Genomic DNA, 22,541 nt, shown 5'->3' with positions numbered 1-22,541 from the left:
TAGAGATTTTTCAGATTGATCCAGAATTCTCGTGCTATTTAAGTAAATAACACGTTCGATCCGCAACACTGCTCCGACCCAGGTTGCTGATCAATCTCTCTATCAGTAACCCCAAGTGAAGATCCTCACAAAGTCGTTATGTAAAGTTCCCCACTTGGGTCCATTAGTGGCCAAGGTCTTTCGTTTCAGATGTCATTCACTCTACTAACACTCTTTTTATTAACTATTTGCCGGCATACTTTCCTGTCCTGGCATACTTCTCTAGCTTCTTTTATATCCATGCATTTATTCATGCAGGCTCTTGTGTTTCTGTGACTTCTTATGTCTCTTCTAACTGAGGTCTCATTCACACATTCTAACTATTCTTTCCGCGGTCTATCTTTGGACACGCTGCCATTTACTTTAAATATTTTACAATTACAAAAAAATGTATGGATAATTCTTTTTTATTGTAAAAATGTATTAGTACATAAGCGTTCTTCAGTTTATTTTCTTTATTTTCCCAAACATTCAGCTCAATATCTCATTTCGTTGGGAATTGCGAATTGATGTGATAAAAAAGGATGCCGATAAAGTAAGAATCAGATCAGTGTTATTATCTTTTTTATTGTTGTGAAAGTTTGATTGAGAAACTATATATAATAATTCAAATAAAAAGGCTACGAATAAAAATTGTTTGAATTTTTCATAAATAACATCTTTTTAAATGGCACAGCTTGCTCCTGAAACGACATATCGCCACTTCAATAAATTTTTTCTCAGACACTCACGTATTGCGGGTTGCAGTACTAAATCGGAATGTATAAAATGTAGGAAGGAAAAAATTCGTTTATAATACAGATAATATAAATATATTTAGGAAATTGAATTGAATGATAAAATATTTAATTTGTTACAATTACGTATAATTATATTCTACTGAAATTCCGCAAATTATATTTATGTCCAAAAAAATTTGAATTTAAATACCAATTACTTTATAGTTCACCTAACCTCCATAAGAGGCGCTTATCTCACTATAGTTGTGTCATGGCGTCTTCACGACGGTCAGAAATGTCAAAACAAATCAATTAGCTGCATAATGTCTAATAGGGTAAGTCCTTTTTAATATCAAAATATATATAATTAATAAAAAACATTATATTATATCTTAAATAAATGTGCGATTTTTCAATTGCATAAAACATTTACTTTGAAGGTTATTTTTAACACATTCTAAAATGCTTTTTTCGAAGCACTATCAAGTTCCGAGAGTTGTCTCGATTTTATCGACGTTTCGTAATGCATATTTAACTAATCCATATAATGATTAAAGGCATATGCTGCAAGGTTAAAAATATAATATAGTGTATAAAAATGCTTAATGTTGCACTGACAAAAATATGTTACACAGCAGCAGGTAGATTTTATATTTATTTTCACTCAAAATTATGTAAACGTAGTAATTTATATTCTAGTGTATGGGAGTTTTTATTGCTTATTTTTATAGTTTTTGTTTCGCTTTCAATTATAATTGAAATAAAGGGAATTCGTCTTCCAAGAATGTTATTGAATAACAAAATTCTAGCATCATCGATTTGTTTTCTCTCTTTCCTTTTGGTTTAGGGTCATGTTCAAAAGAACACCAACCAAGGGAATATCATTAAATTCTTCCAAGTTTATATCTATATCTAAATTTATTGTTATATACCTTCTGAAATGGGTGGTGTCGTAGAGGCCTGGCGGGCTCTGGCGCCGCCAGAGTACTTTTGCGAAGGCCTGGCGGCGCCACGAAAAATGTTATAGTTGCCATCAATTTATGGCAATGGATTATAGATTATATTATGATTCGGAATTTCCTAACTACAGTGAATCAGGTTTGTGGAATTTCCCCCCAGTTTTTAAGTTAATTTCAAAACGCGCAGGTAATCCATGCTCAAGTCATAGAATTATTGGCCATTCAAATAATTATGCTGTTTTACAAACGGAACAAAATACGACACGTTTCTCATCAATTCACCTAAACATTTTTTTCTTGACCAAGTTATGAGTATTTGAACTTAAAAATCGAAACCGCGGATTATCAAAAAATGGTATATTTTGTTGATGAAAGTGTGATATTTTGAACAGGGTGTCCAGCAACCTAAAACCTGGAATTATTCTTGAACTTTATGTTCAACCTTAAAAACCAGAAAACCTCCTTGAATTTTTTTGGACCTTGAATTCACTTTTTTAAGCAGTTATTTTATTGAAATGCGAAAAGTAATTTATATCTTTTAGTCTATTATAAACGAAGCCCCTAGTTTAGAAGATATCTTGCTACGGAAAAGTTGTTTTATTTATCAAGATGTAATTTATCTTTTACTCACTGCAGAATAAATAAAGAGAATTCTAGGCATTTTTTGTAGATTTCACCAATTATTTTATAGATTTCAATTAACAGACTTTAATATTGTGAGTAAGTATAGGTTTTTAATTACGTCTTTGCTAATATAGAATGTTAAGTATACATTTTTATGTGATAACGGATTTTTCAAGGGTTTTGTCACTCGATTTTTGAGTGGACACCAAATTTCAAATATTGTTTTAACAATTTCAAAGATTTTAACATTTTAAAAGGATTTTGAACATTTGACAAAGAATTTACGGATTTCAAAGATTTAAAAAAGTCGTGTACACCAAATTAAAACTATTTCGCAACAACTTACGAATCTTTTAAACGTTTCAAAAAATGTAAAGGGTTTCAAAGATTTGGAAAAGGATACATTACACCAATTTTTAAAGATTTTCATTCATAAAGATTGCAATTTTTTCAAAGAATTTAAGAAGGGTATAGTAAGCCAGTTTTCTAAGATTTTAACTGATTTTACACATGTTACAAATATTATATTGATCTTAAATGATTATAAAAGATTTCAGAAAGCTTTTTTAAAGATTTCATAAAAATTGTATACAGATTTTAAGCGAATACAAGAATTATACAAGATTTCAGAGATTTTAAAACATTTCGAGTTGAATAAAAAAGATTTCACAAACAAAGATTTGAGAAAAATATTTCAAAATATTTTAAAACTTTCAAAAACAGTTAAAAAGGGAAAATTTTAGTTTTATTCGAAAATAAATTTTGTATAAAATAATTTTTAAATGCAATTTAAATATTATAAAATTTGAACTATTATTTTAAAATTCTTATAATCATTTTAATGAACCGTGCTTTTATTCATAGTATGATCCTACAATTAAAATAAATATAATAATTGATAAAAAATTTTGTATACAAATTTAATAAAGCTAAAAATTCAAGTTAACCAGATTTATAAGATCACAAAAGGTTTCAACAAATTTGCGAAGATTTCATAATATTTCAATGATTTCAAATGAATAGAAAAGATTTCAAAAACAAAAATTAAAGAAATATTTGACAAATATCTCAAGAATTATATTAAAATTCAAAAAAGTTCACAAAGATTTCAAGAATTTCATAGACGACTTATGTTCGCAAAAAATTAAGAATTTGTTTATTTATCGTTCTGCTTTCCTTAGAAAATGTTGGCCAATAACAAATGAAATAACACTTCTTAACCTTAAAAAGACCTTGAATTTTGTTTCTAAGAATCGCTGGACATTCAGAAAAACCGCAGCCATTTTGTTACTTTTTAACTTTAAAACAAATTCTGGCGGATTTCTAAAGCGGAATAGAAGTTCTATAACAATCCGAAAGTCAAATATTTTACTTCTTATAATATATTGCGGACAAGTGATTTTCCGAGTCTCAGATTTTCAGGCACTTGCAGATAAGCAGGTGAAAATTAAAGGGAAAAAAATATTAATTTTATAATTAGTTATTTGAGAATAAGATATTTGGGATATAAAATTTGATAACTTCATAAGGAACATAATTGAGGCGCTGAGAACGGCAAGTAGGTAAAGCACATTTTTGTAAAAAATCGTTTTTTGTATGTATTCTCAAGTACCTTAGGCTATGGCTTATCGATAAATGTTAGAAATATGTAAAGAAACAAATTTAATTTTGCTAAAAAAACGAGCTTAAAGTTGAAGTGAGTGTTGAGAAATGATTATGACAAATGTTTAAAGCTCATTTTGTTTTTTGCCTCCTATTATTAAGAATAATGATGATGAAGATTACCCTTATTGTTTAAGCTTCTTGCGAAATATTTTTATACTAAAAAACATTTTCAATGTTTTTGAAGTTTTTTATAGATTGAAAGCATGAAAAAACACACTTAAAAATATTTGAGAATAACTACTGGGTAAAGCCCATTTCGTTTTTTCCTCCATTCTACTCTAAAAATAAAAAAACTACATTTTTAAATTTTCAAAATATGGCTCATAAGAACCACTTGCTTCTGTAGTTTTCTCAGAATTTTCGACTTTGAATCCAATCACAGCAGAAAACGTTGTTTTTTTCTCCTGTAAAATTTTATTTTGGGTTTTACTTAGTTGTCCTTCTCAGTGGCTTAAATTATTATCTGCCAAATTCAAACCTTTTTATACGAATTACATATACGCAGAATTGTAAAAACTTGTAGGTTCCAAATATCTTATTTTTAAATCGTAGGTACACTGCGAAACTAAATTTGTTTAATTTCGTAATATTTTGGCTTGTCCATTAACAGAGGCAGACAAAGGGTACCTACTGGGAAGGGTCAGTTCATGGTGGATGGATATTTATAAATTCACAATAATGAACATAAATTTCCATAAACTTTGCAATAATTTGCATGAGCTTTCTAGTAACTTTACAGAAATTTTCGGTAAATTTTGAGATCTTTTTTGCACGTTCAAGTAATTTTTAAGAATTTATTTTCCCAAGTTAGAGACCACATCTCCAGATTATTCTCTAAGTTACCATCGTAAGTCAAAGTTTCTATGAAAGTCCCGCCAAACCACTTTTTTTAGGATGCATCACTGTTTGAAATCGTAGTTGCCCAGTAATAGAATTGAGTTTCCTTCCAAAATCATACTTTCTCGCTAAAATGTATTCAAACATTTTGCTTCTCCTGTAAAATTTTATTGATAGCTCACCGCTTAGCTTTTCCCGCTTCAATTAAAAAGAGAAATGCAGTTATCCTTATTCGAAATTCGTACTTTACGATCAAATTCCTTTTATATTCAATATTCTGAAAAATGAAATTTTTCTAGGGAGCAATAAAAAAGACTTTCGAATCAAAGACTGGACCCATACCCCATTCTCAAGTGAAAACAAAAACCCACAGAAGTCAAGATACTTTAGAGCGAACCTCAAAAGCCGAAGTTGAAAAAGAAAAAGAAAGACGTCGGGTTGATCAAAATGCAGGTAGAGATAGTAAATCAAAATCAGCTCAAAACCCAGTTAATCATTCCTCAACTAAAAGTACTACTAGAAACAGTAGTACACTCTCTCATTCAAAATCCACCCTTAAAAATGGGGCATTTCCAACATCCAAAGCGCCTCTTTATAATTCCACGAAAACATCAACCTCCAGTAGAGCGACATCTTCTAGAACAAAATCTGAAATTGAAAATCAATTATCGAAAAACACTAGACCAACAGAAAGAAGTAAATCTAAAGAGGTGAAGGCTAAAAATGTAGAAAAGAGAGGCTCAAGTACTATTTACATGCCGAAAAGCAATGCAAGTAAACTTAGTTCTTTAACAACGAAGCAATCTGTTGAATCTAATACTTCAGAAATGAGAAAATACACTGATAAAAATGATATGCTTAAAGAAAGGCAGGAACAGAAAAGGCAATCGTCTAGAGAACGAAGAAAATCTAGAACTTTGAGTCCTAGTGAAGTTAGAGTTTTGCATACTGCAGTCGGACCCAGAAAACAAGTGGAGAAACAGTCAGGAGAAATTGAAGACGCAGCAAAAGCTGATTCTGATGAGGATTATGACTACGAAGATGATTTTGAAGTATGTTAAATAGTTTTCATAGAAAAACTTGTCTGTGTTTCTCACTTTCCCCACTTTTGCTTACTTATCTTTTAAATCAGGGTGGCCGCAAGTCTGGAAAGGTGAGGGATATTACAAATAACTTTCAAGCATAATAAATTAAAAATTTTAAACAATCGCTTCATTCCATTTATAAAAATTTCCTAATCAAAATTTTACAAGGTAAGAATTCTAGTCTTTGAATATTAAGGGCCAGGGAAAATAAAAAATTGGTTAGGGAATAATCAGTGAGTCACGAAAAAATATAAGTCAGGGAATTTTAAAAACGAGGTATCACGGCCACCCTGGGGATAAAAGTTCATTTTCATAACATTTCCACTTCTTCCTCTGTTTTAAGAATATTGCATGAATATTTTTGTTTATTTTGCAGAGTTACGAATCAGATTTTGAAGAATGTACAGAGAGTGATGCTTCGCCAATTAGTGAAGAGACAGAAGAATCTAGAAATAGTCCTGTTTTAGAACCGATTGAAATGAAAACAATGGAAAAAGTAAGGTTTAGTCAACTCTTTTTGGTCATCTGGTTTCGGGATTTTTTGTGTCGGAATGGAATGAAATTTTGTTTGTTTATAAATTGATCGTTTTCAGTTGAAAATTCAAGTTTTTGGTACAAAATTAATGTATTTTGTTGAAAATTCGTTCTTTAATGGCATAAAAGTAATCTTCTTGTTTGAGCAACATCTTTTTTTTCAAAATTCAACACATTGTTTGCCATTTTTTTGTCTCGGCCGAAAAAATCTGTCTAGATTGAAAATTCAACTCGTGTTGAAAAGTAGTCCTTTTTGGTGGAATGCAACTGTTTTTGATTAAAAATTTAAATATTTTTTCGCTGTAATATCAACTACTGCATGTTTCGTTGAGAGTTCATTTTTTATTAATATATATTTCATTACTTGGTTCAAAGTTAAACTCAATTTTTTTTGGAAGATTCATTGTTTGAATTGAAAATTCATCTTTATGGCTGAAAATCTGTTTTTTCTTTGGATGATAATCAATTTTTATTACTAAAAATTTAATTATTCCAGTTGAAACTTGAAATATTTTCTGGAATTTTTTTTTATATGAACATTTTTTTCGTCACTAAAAATGTAACTATTCTAATTATGTATTCCATTATTTTAGTTAAAAATTTATTTCTTTGGTTGAAAAAGTCACTGTAAATGTTTTAAATAAAAATTTAACTATTATATTTGATTAAAAAAATTATCTATATTAGTTGAAATTGCGTATTTTTTATAAAAATTAATCTTTTTTGTTGAAAGTTCATCTTTGTGGTTTACAATTTAATAATTCCAGATAAAGCTTAATCATTTCAGTTGTAATTTTATTTTTTTCATTTACAACTGAACTATTCCAGTTGAAAATTTATCATTTCAGTTGAAACGTCCTCATTTTATTTGAAAATTTAACTTTCTTTTTTAATTTGTTATTTTAAAACTAAAAATGTAACTACTCCAATTGAATATTCCATTATTTTAATTAAAAATTTATCTCTTTGATTGAAAAAGTATAATTTTTCGTTGAAAATTCATCTTTTCTGGTTGAAAATAATATTTTTTGTTGAAAATTCATCTTTTTTGGTTTAATATTCAACTATTCCAGTTAAAAATTTATTTTTTAAATTGGAAATGTAACTGTTACAATTGAATATTCCATCCTTTTATTTAAAAATCCATCTCTTTGGTTGAACATTAGTTTTTTTAACTGAAAATTTAAATATTCAATTTTTGTTTGAAAATGTTTTGAGTTAAAATTTCATGTATTTTATGGAAAATTCATCTTTTTGGTCGAAAGTTATCTTCTAGGTTGACAATTCATATTTTTTTATTTAATATTTAACTATTTTAGTTAAAATATATTATTTATGTTAAAAATTAATTGTGTTTTATAATTAATCTTGGTATTCGAAAATTCATCTTTTTGATTGAAAATTTAAGTATCCAAATTAAATATTTATCATTTTAGCTGACAATTAATCATTTTGGTTGAAACTTAAAACCTTTTGTCAAAAAATCATGTTTTTGTTTTAAAATTAATCTGTTGCAGTTAAATATTTATTATTTTAGTTAAAAATTCATCAGTTTGGTTTAAAATTTGTGTATTTTTTTTGGGGGGGGGGGGGGTTAATTTTTTTATTGAAAATTGACCTATTCCATTTTTTGCTGAAAACTGATATTTTTGAGTTCAAAATTCAACTATTTTGTTAAATATTGATGTTTTCTAGTTGAAAATTCAACTATTTGATTAAGATTTTATACATTTTGTTGAAAAATCGTCTTTTTTATTAAAAATTCATCTTTTCGGTTGACAATGCAACTACATATTTGTTTAAAGATTCATTTACCTTGTTAAAAGTTCCATTATTTTATTCGAAAAGTTAGGAATTTGAAGCGGTTTACATTGAATTTAATATAGTACTATACAAAATTATACCTGGAAAAAACCTGGAATTAACAGCGAATTGTTTTCCTAGATTTGAGTAGGCACCTTGGTTTATATCAAATAAAACAAAAATGTATAACTTGCATAGTTTACTGGAAAATAGTTTTTAGATAGTTTTTTGGTTGATTCTAGATTCTTATGAATGAAACTGAATATTTTATAATGAGCGGTATTCTTCAAAAGTTGCACATTTGAAAAAAATTTGTTTCTAAAATAAAAAGTACTAAAACCTTTTTTTTTTAATCGGAAAAAAAGGGATGTTTGCTTGGCGTTTGCATTTTTTTCGAACATCAGTGTCAAACCGATTCCAATAATTTGAGAGCTTGTAGAGTACAGTTATACCTTCTTGTTTCAAGAAAAAAAAACATTTTGTGGGAAACACGTTTTTTAATTTTTGTTTTTTTCCTCATAGAATTTTTTTCTTTTATTTTCAAATGCATCTTAAAAGAAGTAAATGGAGACCTCGAAAAATTAAATCGATCAATTAGAACCAAAAATATTTCACTACCAAACAATCATATATTCTTTGTTAGAGCCAAATCCCATTCCGAGGCGAACATTTTCGTGATCTCTTGACGTGGAGAATTGCTCCAGTCCTTTTTCCTGGTCAAATTAATTTGTTAAAATTAACTATTTTATACATTCAAAAAAACTTACTTCAGCTCATAATTAAATTATAGAGAAGAATTGTGAGTAGTTACGAAATTCGAAAACCTGAAGAGGAACGTATGCTGGATTCTGGACATTATGAACTGGCCGAGGCGAGAAGAAGAGCAGCAAAAATTGAATCAATGTCAGTTGAATCAGTGCCCATCAGTAGGCCAAAAACTCCGCCTCTCCCGGAATTAATTCAACCAGTTAACCAGTCATTTAGGTTTGCAATAGTTAAAATTAGATACCAAGAGAAATAAAATCCCTTTCCGATAATTAAATGTGCTTTATTTCCAAATTGATAGTCTATAGTGATTTTTGCACGTTTTTATAACTTTGGAAATCAGATGTTTTTCTGATAAAAATTTGTTCGAGCAGAGAAGAGAAGCAGTCTGAAAATAAATCTCTGCCATTGTCGATGGACGAAGGCTTCGAAGATGGTCGGTCTGGAGATTTTGCGAAATCTCCCCCTCTTTCACAATTTTCTGAATCTTCTAAATTATTTAAACCGATCAGGAAGAGAAAAGTGAGTTAGATTATTTGGTTACTAGATTTCTAATTCTTTGAGAATCTTAAGTATAAGTTTGGTTAAATAGGAATCGAAGAAATTGAGTAGAGGCAGAGAATTAATGACGATGATTAAATTGGATACTGTGGAATGGTCTTTATATGAAAGCGCGCCGATTGCCTATGAGGAATTCATTAGAAATTACGGAAAAATAAATACGCAACAGGTATTTGTCATTCAATCCATTGAGGTATTTAATATTTACTTTATAAGTGCAATATTCCTTAAATTGAATAAATTTCTTTCAGATGTCAACGCAAACAAATGAGGACAACCTTGATATAGACATACAAACGGAGGCAATAGAGAGTAGCAACAAATGGACACAGTTTCCAATTACTTGTAGAAAAAATCTGAAATCTAATGAAGACATAAGAATGTTTAAAAAGGTAAGCACTACTTTTTCTAATCAAAATCAGATATTTCTTTTTATTTCATTTGGGACAGTACTTAAATTTCGTTACTCGCAGTAGCTGTGGAAAAAGTTAATAAAAATTTAAGTTTACACACGTAAGAAACCTGGTGAGTGAAAAACAAACCTAGCCAACAAACATTTCTTTTTAGGCCAGGAAAAAGTCAAGGAATTTATATAACTTTACATAACTGGCAAGAAGAATAAATTTGAAAATTTGCAATTTTAATTTGAAATTGTTTTATTCCGTTTATAAAAGATTCTTGGCTAAATAATGGTCAGGGGAAAATTAGGGAATTTTGAAAATGAAGTTTTGTTGTAACTCTGATATAACATTCTTGTTAGATATTTATTTATTGTTTAAATTCATAGTTTTGAAAAACTCAACTGATTTTTTTAAAAATGAAAATTTAACTTTTTTTATATTTTTATTTTTAATATTGATCTGTTTTAGTAGAAATTTCACCTTTCTAGGATAAAAATTCAACTATGTAGTTGAAAATTCAACAATTTTGTTAAAAAGTCATCCTCGATTATCAAGAATTAAACTGTTTTTTTTTTCTTTGATTCGTCTTTTTGGGTTTAAAATTCAAGTATTTTAGTGGAAAATTTACTTCTTGTTTAAAACTCATATTTTGATTTTGAAAGGTCAAACTAAAATCAGTTTTGGATGAAAATTCAATATTTTGTTGTTGAAAATTGGTCTTTTTAAATAAAAGTCCATCTATTTTAGTATAAATTGCATCTTTCTTGCATAAAAATGCAACTTTTTCATTGAAAATTCGACAATTTTGTTAAAAATGGATCCTTTTTTTGTGAAAACTCGTCTTTTTGGGTTGATAAGTCAAGCATTTTCGTAGAAAATTTACTTCTTTTTTAAAACTCATATTTTGATTTTGAATAGTCAAGGATAATAATTTAACTATGTTTTTTATTTGAAAATTTATCTTTTTACTTAAATAATTCATCCATTTTAGTAGCAACTGAATATTTTCAGGACAAAAATGTAACTGTTTTGTTGAAAGTTCAAAATTTAGTAAAAAATTGATCATTGTTGTTTGAAAATTGAACTGTTTTATTAAAAATTTTACTATATCGTAGAAAATTGACCTTTTTCAAAATTCATATTTTGACGTTAAAAAGTCAACTATAATCTTTTTTGGGTGAGAATTGAACTTTTTTTCAATTTGTCTTCTTGATTTAAACATTCATCTTTTTAGTATATATTTCACCTTTCTTCAATAAAAATCTAACATTGGTGGAAATTTTAATAATTTGGTTCAATAGTAATCCTTCTTTTGGTTAAAAATTCAACTGTTTTGTTCAAAATTCGTTTTTGGGTTGAAAATTCAAATATCTTTGTATAAAATTTACTTCTGTTTTAAAACTCATATTTTGACGTTAAAAAGTCTAATTAAAATCTTTGTGGGATGCAAATTTAAATACTTTTTTTTATTTAAAAAATTCATCTGATCTGGTAGAAATTTCATTTTTCTTGGATAAAAATGAAACTGTTTGGTTTATAATTTAATATTCTTTGTTTGAGGAATCAAATATTTTGTTTGAAAATTTTTGTTGAACCACTTGGTTAAGGAATAGTTTTTTGTTGAAGATTCATATTTTTAATTGAAAGTTCATCCCTGTGGTTGAAAGTTGATCTATTTTGTTTAAATTTATCTTTTTTAATTGAAAGATAAAATAGGTGGCTAAAAGTTGAGCTGCTTTGTTGACAAATTTTTTTTCAAATGAAGGTTTATTTCTTTGGTTGAAAATTTAACTATTTGGTTAAAAATTAGTTGTTTGTTTAAAATTCATATTTTCTGGTTGAAAATACAATTTTTCCATTGAAAATTAGTAGTTTGGCTTTGAGGTTCAACAATTTAGATGAGCATTTTTCCTTTGTGACTGAAACATTTTTATCTGTTGAACTTTGTTATTTTTGTTTTTAAAATTAATTTTTTACATGAAATTTTATCTTTTTTGTTGAAGTATCCACTATTAAACTTTTTTATTGTGTGTTGATCTTTTTAGGTTGAAAATTCAATTATTTCGTTGAAAATGCAAGTATTTTGTTAAAAAATGATCTTTTATGGGAGAAAAGCCGTTGTTTTGTTTAAAGTGAATAAATAAATTTGAATTTATTATCTGAAATATTTTTTTGTTCTGTTTCGAAAAGATCGCATGTTAAAAATATTTCAAGATTAAAATGCTGGTGTTTGAATTTTAATGGAGAGGGAAAATGAAAAATTGGTAAAGGGAAAATTCTACCAGCAATAACTAGTAAAACAGCAAAATTCCATTCATCTTTATGTCTTTTCTATAATTTGTTTGACAAAGTGAAACATAACTTCAAATTTAAGTAACAGTGGACATTCTTATATAAATCAGAATTAGCCGACAAGCATGAAATTTACCAAATCCTATATAATTTTACATAAAACTACATTATATTATTGTTAAATGCGCTCTATTGAAATAACAATTTTTTAAAAGTAAATAAAATAATTCATAAATAAACAATAAAAAAGTATAGATTGCTTTGAAAGCTATAGATATTTCGTAAATATTTATCATATTATTGTATAAATATTTATATGGATAATTCTTTACCTGCAAATGATGTATTATGTTAAATACAAAAAATTTTCCATTTGTTTGAAGTCCTATTGTTAATCTGATTATTTATGGAAACTATAAATCACGTAGAGTAGGGAATGGAAGGGGGGTAGCAATATTTTTTACTTTTCGTTCGGCTATAATATGTTACGTAATTTAATTACGCCCCTTTTCTCACGAGTCGAATATTTGATTATTTTCTCTTTTAGGAACAAATTGGAGTTGGGAGTGAAGAAGATGAATCAAGTTCGTCTTTGCTTCCAGTATACGATGTTGTACAATTGAACGACTTTTTAGAGAGGGCCGGGAAAGTTATGCTTTGTTTGTTGGAAGAAAGAAGATCTGGAGGCAATATTCTACAAAAAAATATTCACGAAATGCCTTTTAGCGCAGGATTTATCAAACTGTCTGTAGATACTTTGACTTTTTTATCTGGAAGATCTGTGACATTTATTGTCTACTCGGAGGTTTTGAATAAAGTTCTTCTTACTGTTCACGCCCAGGGAGACGAGGTAAGGGATTTTTCAAAATTAAATTATATTATATTAATTATATAATAAATATTTGGTTCAAAATGAAATTGTTTTGTTGAAAATGTGACTATTTTGTTGAAACTTTATCTTTTTTGGACAAAAATTCAACTGCTTAGTTGAAAGTTGAACTAGTTTGTTCAAAATTAATTTTTTTTGGTTCAAGATTCATTTTTTTTTAAATATGAACTATTCCATTTTATATCAAATTAATCTGCTTGTTTAAAAAGTCATCTTTTGGTTTAAACTCTTTTGTTGAAACTTATTGCAATTTTTCTATGTTAGAGTCATCATTTTATTTGAAAATTCATCTCTTTGGTTGAAAATATGAGTGTTTTGTTGATTTTTTTTGTTATTAAGAATTAATTTTTTAAACTAAACAATGTAACTACTCTATGTTTTGATCAAACATGCTATTTTTATTTAAAAATTGATCTTTTCTAGTTGAAAATTCAATAATTTGACTGAAAATTCACGTATTTTGTTGAAAATTCGTATTCTTGTCAAAAATTTAATCTTTCATCCATTTTGGTTGAAAATTTAAATTGTTAGTTAAACATTAATCTGTTTTAATTGTTGTAGAAAATTAAACTATTTTATAGAAAATTTAACTATTTGCTTCAAAATGATCTTTCTTGATGAAAATCCATATTTTTGGTTGTAAATTAAACTAACTATTAGGTTAGAATTTCGTCATTTTGGTTTATTTTAATAACCTAAAGTGAGTTTTTTCAAAACAATTTTTTGGCTGAAAATGTTTTTAAATAATAATTCATTTTTTGTCCACAAAAAAATCCTTTCTAGTTGAAAATTTAACTATGTGGTTTAAAATTAAAATTTCTTAATTGAAACATCATCCATGTGTATGAGGAAACCATTATTTTGTTTTAAAAATTTCTTTGAAAATTAACTTCTTTGTTGAAGAATCAACGTTTCGGGTTGAAAATTCAACTGTCTTCTATAAAAATCGTCTTTTTGGTTTAAAAACTCAACAGTTTTTGGTTGAATTTTAACCTTTTTTGTTTAAAACAATTTTTTTTGATGAAAATTCAACTGGCTTGTTAAAATGTAGTGTTTTTGAATTGAAGATGCGACTTTTGTGGTAGAAAAGTAATCTTTTTGGTTACAAATTTATCTCGCTTCCGTTAAAAATGTATACATATTGGTTAAAAATGCAAATGTTCGGTAGAATATGTTTCGGTAGAAGATTCAACGATTTTTTTTTAATTCGTATTTTTGGTTGAAAAAAGAAGTACTTGGTTTAAAGTGTAACTGATTTGTTTTAAATTGCTACAATTGATTCATCATTTTAGTTTTAAAATTATCTGCTTTGTAGAAGATTCGTCTGTTTGACTTGAAAATTAAACTATTTGGTTTAAAATTCGTCTTTCAGTAAAATATTTATCAATTATCGTAGAAAAGTTGTTTCTTTGGGTTGAAAATTTCCTTTTTTTCACGATTTAACTTTTTATGTTAGAAATTCATCTTTTACGATACAAAAGTTAGTTTTAATGGTTAAAAAGTTATCTTTCTTGATTGAAAATAATTTTTTTGGCTTTAAATTTCAACCGTTTAATTGTTAGTGCAACTGTTTGGTTAAAAATTAATTTTCTTTGTTAAAAATTCGTCTTTTTGGGTTAGGTTTATTCAACAGAACTTACGCCCCTATCATTCCCCTACTTTTTTGAAAAATCCCTCTATTGCCCTGGTTTTGAGAGAATTTTGGGCTACATTTCCGGGAGGGGGGGGGGATGGCTCAAAATTGGTAACGTATTTTTGGGACTTTTGTAATTGAATTTTTTAAACACTCTTTAACAAATGTCTAAGAATATTTTGTAATAGGATATTGAAACGACGAAAAAGGAAGATTACATAACTGATTGTTGTATCGGATGTATTTGGAACATTTCGGAACCGTCGAGGCCTACAAAAGTTATTTATTCTCAGAGTCCCATCACTTCGTGTTGCTTTCATCCAACTAGTTACAATCTTGTTTTTGCTGGATTGCAAGATGGGTACGAAAAAGTTAGTTAAAAAAAAAAATTGTTGGTTTGAAAAAAAGACTCATAAGTGGATGTTTGCTTATTAATTAGGTCAATTAATTTATGGGATTTGAAAGAGGATGAAATGTGGCATCAAAGGGTGACGGATAAAGACAATGAAATGGATTGGGTGTTACGCTCACCGACTTACACAACAGCAGAAAATTTTGAACTTGGACACAAATCTGAAGTTGTGGCCTTGCGTGTTCTATCTAAAATAGACAATGATTACTTAGATCGTGTTAGCAATAAGTTTTTACCTATTCAAGTAAGTGAATTTTTAAACAGTTATATTTATTTGTATTTTATTCTTTTCACAGTAGTGCTTTATTTTAGATTTTTTCCCTCGCTTACTAATTTTCCAGTAAAAAAGAAAATTATTATAAGTATCAAATCAAAAAGAATTAGAAAGAATTTCAACTCCAAATGGAGGGATCACAATAGTTGAGTAGTTTAATTTTAGGACAAATAGGGGACCTTTTTTAAAAGAAAAGGGGAATATTTACAGGGTGGATTTTCCATTATAAAATAACACTGTTATAAAAAATCAATAAATACAACAATTTGAGAAGAAAACTTAAATTTTGTTAAAGAATTATATTAAATTTAAAACGTGAGAATTGTGTATATGATTAACTTATAAAAAAGTATTTATTTAAATAACGTTTGATTCTTATTTTCAGTTGAAGGGTGTCAAATTAAAAGTACATAAGTCACCAGATCCGACAAAAATTTCAATATATTGAACTTTTAGAATGAAATAATTGTTTATATATCATTATTATGCTTCATTATTTAATTTTTTTTTTATTTTACGTTTTCTTTTGCACATTTGAAACTCTGAACTAATATGTAAAATAATTGTATTAATATAATCATTAATAATATTAATATATGCACTGTTTTTTTAAGAGCATAGGATTTCTATTTATAATTCTTGAAAAATTAATTTAAATTTTTAAAAAAGAGGGGAAAAAATAAAATTCTAAAAAAAGGGTCATAGGGGATTTTTAAAATAATAAGAGGAAAAGGTATAATAAGAAACTGACTGTGGTCCCTGCAGATTGGATGAAACTCTAATTCAGAAGTCATTTCACGTAGGAAATAAAAATTCCAATTTAGTATCAGAGTGTCTAGCGAGCTAGGAAATCCGGAAATTTTTTGTACCTTGAAAAATACGGGAAAATGCCAGAAATTCGTTAGCAGATTCAGTAAATCTGTGCTCATAAATTTAAAAATTCCAAATTTGTATTTTTTGTGTATAATCACTAATTCCAACATAAATGCCAAACTTATTTCTGCTAGTTTTTTTCCTCGGTAAGTTTTTTTATTTATAAGCATGGTATTTGGAAAAAATAATTTTTTGTTCTTTTCGGTAAATTTTCGATCATATAATGGTCCTGAGTTTTGACATAGGTCCGATGCAGGAAACGAAAAAAATGTGTCAATTCCCGGTTTATTCCTGGATCACAGCAAATTGTTCGCGGTCATTGAAATTTTAAAATTCGAGCTCCTAAATCTGAAATTTTTGTAATTCAAGGCGATCAAATCAAAACGGAACTAAAAATTAAAGTACTTAAAGTGGAATGCTTTTATATTTTTAACTTTTACAATTGAAGCTTAAACATTTTTTATTCAAAAGCTCAATAAATGAGACGTATGAAATGGAAGCTTTTAACATTATGACCAATTTTCAATTAGGTGCCGTTAAGCTACAAAATTTTAAGTTTTAAACTTTTATAAATTGAAGAGTTGAAAGACTTCAATAATGCAATGGATTTTTAAATCTTGAAAATGATATAATTTTGAAGCAATTTTAATTTAGAAAGATAGAAAAAGGAAAAATTTCAAATTTCGTGTAAAACGAAAAAACTTTTTAAATAAGAAGTAACATTATTTTTATTTTTATTTGTTTAAAATCAGTAATTGTTCAGTTCTTATTTATATCTTATTGATACACTTTTTTATAACTTTGTAAATTAGTTATTTTTCGGTTCAAAATTGGTTCATAATTTAGTTTTAAATTGTTTAGTTTTGTATAATTTATTTATAATCGCTCATTTTAAATTAACAGTGAAATATTTCTAATTATTGCGATAATATCGGTTTATTTATATTTAATTTTTTCTTCAATTCGCATGGGTTAGAAATGGAATATTTTAAACTGCAACAATATTTGAACATACGATTTAAATTTGAGAAAACGTTTAATAATGAATCTACTTAAGTTTAAATTATTTAAAAACTGAAAATAGTTAATTAAGTTTTCAATCGGACGTGTAGATTTGATTAACTACTAAAGATTTTAATTTGAGTTTGAATTATAATTTTTTTAAATTTTACTTTCTATTCATGTCAGTGTTTCTTTGAGTAATTTTTATACTATTTGGGCGTATTTTGAAGCAAAATGTCCACAGAATTTAGTCTACGTTTTGACAAAACTCTGCTAATTTTTCCTTCGATTCGGCCAAGGTATGAACTTAGAATAAATAAGTCGTCATCATTTTAAACGTTTGTCTTACCTTATATCAAATTTTTGTTTAGAATTAATAATTGCGTAATTTTTCTGACAAACATGATATTTTGGATTTTTTTCTCAAAGTAAAAAAAAAAACTTTAAAAACCGTTGTTCTTAATGTAACTTTAGAACTTATCCTAAGTCGGTCCTCTTGGTAAAACCATACCGATCCCGATAAAATAACATTAATTTTTTTAAATTTTCTAGTATCTTTTAGTACTTTTTTAATTAAAAATGACTTGCGTAATCATTATTAATTCGGATCCGGGAATTTGGGAACAAAATTACGCTAGACACTCTGAATATTTAAAAAAAATGTTATTTCATAATCATCGCAATATTTAAGAAAATACTTTCTTATTTTTAGATATGTAGTTTAGACGAAGAAGGTAGTTTAATCATATGGAGCGTTTTACACACAATGACAAAAAATATCCAAGATATAGGATTATCGCACTGGGGCGATGTGAAACTTGTAAAAAGCCAAGAAGTGCCTTTATTCTTACAAAAAAGCGAGACGTAAGCCTTGACTTTGAAGTCCCAAACTATTTTCATACATACTTTCCAATTGTTTTCCTATTGTGATGAATATCCTTTTTTTCAGCGAAAATAATTTAAGGGGATTTTTCGATATGAATATCGATAGCGTAGACAATAACGATATTTATTTATCTACAAATACTAATAATATTTTACACGCAAGTTGTATTGGTAGAAAAACTAATCCATTTTCTTATAAAGCAGATGAATTAGGCAAGTAAAATATGGTATAGAAATTAATCATATCAAAAACATTTTTAAAAAGATAATAATTTGACTGTCTTTTTTAGATTGGTGTGGAAACGCAACTTGTATCGAAAGATGTCCTTTCAAACATTCTTTCTTTTTAGTGAGTAATTTATGTATAAAAAAAAAACATTAATCATATTGAATTTTTGAAATATGGTGATCCAAAATTTCCTTTTAGGTTGGTTGTGAAGACGGAACGGTTCGCCTTCACTCTCTGAATGTAGAAAAATCTCTTCTGCAATTGAAGGACGATCATTGCATTTCTGCAGTGAAAACAATTCAGTGGTCGAAGTCTAAGCCATTTACGCTATTTGTGTTAGACGATCATTCGCAGTAAGTAATTTAATAACATTTATTCTTGAAAAATTTCACAATCAATTGCAGTCTTTATTTTTTCCAATGCACCGAAGAAAAGCCGAGTTTTAAAAGTTATTAAATGCTCCATATAAGCATTTTATTAAGTGTTCGTTAGGTTTTCATTTATTAAAAAAAATATATATATATACTTTAATTAATTAATACGTAATATTTATTTAATAAAACTCGAAATTTCGCTTTTGCGTTATAAACTAACTTTTAAAGGAATTTTGAGTTACTTTAGAGAAATTTTCCTGACACTGACCAAATAAAATTTGATTTATCTTCTCCAGAATTCACGTTTGGGACTTGACCAATAGTGATATTTTTCCTACCTATACAATATCGACCAAAAAATGGGAACGCGTAAAAAGTCTTCGCCTTTCGCCCTGCAATTCTATTCGGGATATGGTCAATCAATATTTGGTAAAGGAATAAGAGTGTAATTTCGATATTTTAAATTAACTGAAACTATTAGAAATTAATGAAAATTATATTTTAGGCCATTGGTACCGAGACTGGAAGTGTAGAAGTTCACAAATTAAAGAAGGATTTCTACTATTCTCAGCAGGAAGAATTCTTAGAAGAAATGAACATGTTTTTACGATACGTCGCAGTTTTATAATTAAATATTTTAACTCAGTTATTCCTCAAGAAAATCAGTGAAAATATTTTATTAGAATAATCGATCTTATAAGACTGTTACATTGTTTTACCCTTGACTTTAATTACACTTATTGCAGTTTTAATCCAGTAGCTGAATATTATTGGAAAAACTCAGTTTCGAATTTCTAGTCAATTTAACACTTATGTGCACTAGTAACTTATTTTTAGGTCTAATTTTTTTCGCGCGAAACTACGCTTTTTCTTCGTTTTTTTATTGTTGTTAAAAATCGAACTAGTGTTCATGTATCATGCAAATTCAATTGTTCTTATCATAATAAAAATAATATTTAAAACAAATAGCTTCATCGGTATCTTATTCTGAGAATACAGAGAAGTGAAAATTATTTAATTTAAAGGGTATTTATTTATTATTTTATTTGAAATGTAACTGAAGTAAAAACTTGCAGTTGTAAATTCTGTAGGCAATTCAGCTTCATTTTTAAATTAATCTTTAATTTAATTTTTTATCAAAAGAGTCGGAACTAGTTGTTGCAAAAAAAATTATTCGGAAAAAAGGAGAAAATTTCCCCCTCGCCTGTGTCAGATTTTTGTGCACCATTAACTGTTACAAAAACGTATGTAAATAATCTTCCTTTACAGTTTTTAAAAAATTATCACAACTTCATTTTTTTTCAATGAAATAATTTACTGAAAGATAAATGAAATCATTAAACATTTTCAAAAGATAAATCGCAATCATTTAAAATCGATAAGTATCAAAATTATACTTATTTGCAAGCACAAGTAAAAAATATTTGTTGCAAAAACCTTTTGAAATTGAAAAGTTTTGAGTCAAAAACAGTGAATATTGAAAATTTGTATAGGAATTTTTACAAAATATTAGAAAAAGTTACCTCAAGGATAACAGCGTAAGTTTTTTTAATACGTATTAGTGAAAAAATTATGAGCTCTATGTAAAATTATGTATAAATTATGAAAAAAGAATTTTATAAATTAACTCCTTTCGACTTTAAAAATGCAACTATTTGTTTAAGAAACAAATTGTTTGTATGATTTTAAATTTAACACGAAAAAGCTTAATTAAATAACTAAAATAAAATCGAGCATACATTATTCGATTATAAAGGGCCGAAATTGAACAATTTTCAATTTTAAACTTAAAGATTTTGAAAACAAACATCGTTTATAGTTGTTTTGATCCAAATTTGGTGTATTATCAGGTAATTTTATAGGCATTGGATTGCAATTTTAAAATTATAAAGTATAAATTTGGATGTATTCGATTTTGAAATTTTCATAATTAGAAATGTTTGGAAATAAATGTAAATAGGACAAAGTTTTAATTTTAACTGTAATGCGATTATACGTGAAAAATGTATAATTTAAATTTCTTAGGTGAACCATTTTTATAGTGAAATCTTAATAATGTTACCAATTTGAAAATAACTCAATTCCAAATTAGAATAAGCCTTCGTGACTTAACATTTTTTACCGATCCATAGTTTTTCCAAGATGCCTACAAAAAATTTAATTTATCATATTAAATTTCTGAATTTTATTTAGTTAAATGATTCAGTGAGACGGAAATTCCCTGAATCTGCTTACTTTATGCAGTTTTTGAATATGTTGAATACAAATTCTTTGAAGATATGATATTCTGTTCGATCAAATTACGTACACAACGTTTATTGAAAAATTGGGAAACTGTTTTTTTGTCTTTGTAATACCAATCTATATCAACAGTCAAATTTATTTAAATTGCTTCTTTTTAGAAATTCATTACACGAGTTTGAATTCGTTGACAGTTCTAACTTCTTAATTCTTTCTTCGATCATATTTTACAACCAATTTTTAATCAAAATATTCATTTAATTCAAGGAAGTAATTTGAATTTGTCAAAAATAGTATTTTTTGTGATTTTTTAATCCAATAATTAAAATGTGGCTTTTCCCTTGAAACATTATAATCGTGAATTCGAAATTATATCTTTTTAGCAAGGACGAATAATAGTTCAATCGTTTACTAATTTTAATAATTATTTTTGGCCTCAATGCTTGAATAATAAATATACATAAACTCGTATTCGGTGTCAATACAAAATTAAAACTTTTATTTTATACATGTCAAAGTTCGCCTTATAGTAATTAAAACACTTTTATTAAGAAGTACAAAAGTGCTGTAAGGATAAAATAATCTTTGTTTCTTTCAGCATCGTTGCAAAAATGCCGGTTCTTCAGAATATGATCGAGAATGTCACTGTAACTTGGTACTCGATGAATTCGATCCGCGTCTCTTTGTAGGGCATACGTTTTATCCTGGAAAAAGAAAATTATTTATAATTCAATATCAAAACTAAAAGACACGGAATATTATTTTCTTATTTACAGTTATTATTCTATTGTAGTTTAATTTGTAACTTGGCAAGTAAATCAGTCCAAAATGCAAAAATTCTCAAATTTATTGATAAAATAATCTGCAAATTCTGGAAAATTCTATAATATAGAAAAGCATGTATACAGATAAATTAAAGGCATTTGAAACAATGCTTGATATATTTAGGAAATTTATTGGGCCAAATAACTTGATAGAAAAATATTATTATACTATGTAAAAGTCGAGCATAAATAATAAATACAGGTATGAAATTCATATTGCCAAGGATTTCAATGATTACCCAACGATTTTACAGGTTCCGCAAAGATTTCTGATGGACTTAAAAGATTTTACAAGAGGCTATGGTTTACAAGAGGCTATGATGGGAGGAGATAAATGGAAGGTAGTGGGGATTTATGTGAACGGTGATATGCAGGAAAAAGCAGAGGAGATTAAAGAAATGATTAAAGAAAATAAAGAAGAGATTAGGATGATAATAGGTGGTGATTTCAATGCGAGAACAGGAGACAGAGGAGGAAGGGAATGGGGAGAAGAGAAAGGAAGAAAATCCAAAGATATGATACTAAATGGGGAGGGAAAAAAGTTGTTAAAGAGCTTGGAGGAGTTGGGATGGTATATCTTAAACGGGAATATAGAAGGGGATGGAAAAGGAGAATATACAC

General features: G+C 27.4%; 2 protein-coding genes across 8 annotated transcripts in view; one reads left to right on the top strand and one right to left on the bottom strand.

The window, feature by feature from the left end:
• Nucleotides 1–1,032: 1,032 nt before the first annotated feature.
• On the top strand, nucleotides 1,033–22,279 carry LOC117167324 (WD repeat-containing protein 60). Of its 3 annotated transcripts, none has more exons than XM_033352172.1 (16): nucleotides 1,033–1,093; nucleotides 5,143–5,895; nucleotides 6,305–6,424; nucleotides 9,056–9,249; nucleotides 9,405–9,552; nucleotides 9,623–9,760; nucleotides 9,843–9,983; nucleotides 12,832–13,134; nucleotides 14,995–15,167; nucleotides 15,246–15,462; nucleotides 18,080–18,231; nucleotides 18,317–18,465; nucleotides 18,543–18,601; nucleotides 18,680–18,834; nucleotides 19,152–19,284; nucleotides 19,361–19,821. In XM_033352172.1, exons 1-16 carry the CDS (start codon nucleotides 1,082–1,084, stop codon nucleotides 19,481–19,483), a joined length of 2,970 nt encoding a protein of 989 aa, XP_033208063.1. In that variant the 5' UTR covers nucleotides 1,033–1,081; the 3' UTR covers nucleotides 19,484–19,821. The 3 variants fall into 3 exon arrangements, with proteins under 3 accessions (XP_033208063.1, XP_033208062.1, XP_033208064.1); XM_033352171.1 differs by having other exon boundaries at nucleotides 6,305–6,429; nucleotides 9,058–9,249; XM_033352173.1 differs by lacking the exons at nucleotides 19,152–19,284; nucleotides 19,361–19,821 and adding an exon at nucleotides 22,175–22,279 and having other exon boundaries at nucleotides 6,305–6,429; nucleotides 9,058–9,249.
• The window catches only part of LOC117167327 (transferrin-like), a 23,606-nt gene continuing 22,655 nt past the window's right edge, over nucleotides 21,591–22,541 (bottom strand). For all 5 annotated transcript variants that reach the window (XM_033352178.1, XM_033352175.1, XM_033352179.1 and 2 more), the window contains one exon: nucleotides 21,591–21,800. In XM_033352178.1, the coding sequence (XP_033208069.1) occupies nucleotides 21,630–21,800 (171 nt within the window). In that variant the 3' untranslated portion in view covers nucleotides 21,591–21,629. The remainder of the gene's footprint in view (nucleotides 21,801–22,541) is intronic.

The sequence above is a fragment of the Belonocnema kinseyi genome, chromosome 2 (assembly GCF_010883055.1).
Source record: "Belonocnema kinseyi isolate 2016_QV_RU_SX_M_011 chromosome 2, B_treatae_v1, whole genome shotgun sequence".
Lineage (NCBI taxonomy): Eukaryota > Metazoa > Arthropoda > Insecta > Hymenoptera > Cynipidae > Belonocnema > Belonocnema kinseyi.
Note: the sequence above shows the minus strand (reverse complement) of the source record. Positions and strands in the feature narration are given on the sequence as shown.

Excerpts from the sequence above, each read along its gene's own strand:
- LOC117167324 (XM_033352171.1), top strand. Across the intron at positions 15,463-18,079 it reads ATAAGTTTTTACCTATTCAA|ATATGTAGTTTAGACGAAGA; the intron begins GTAAGTGAATTT and ends TCTTATTTTTAG. Across the intron at positions 18,602-18,679 it reads TCAAACATTCTTTCTTTTTA|GTTGGTTGTGAAGACGGAAC; the intron begins GTGAGTAATTTA and ends ATTTCCTTTTAG.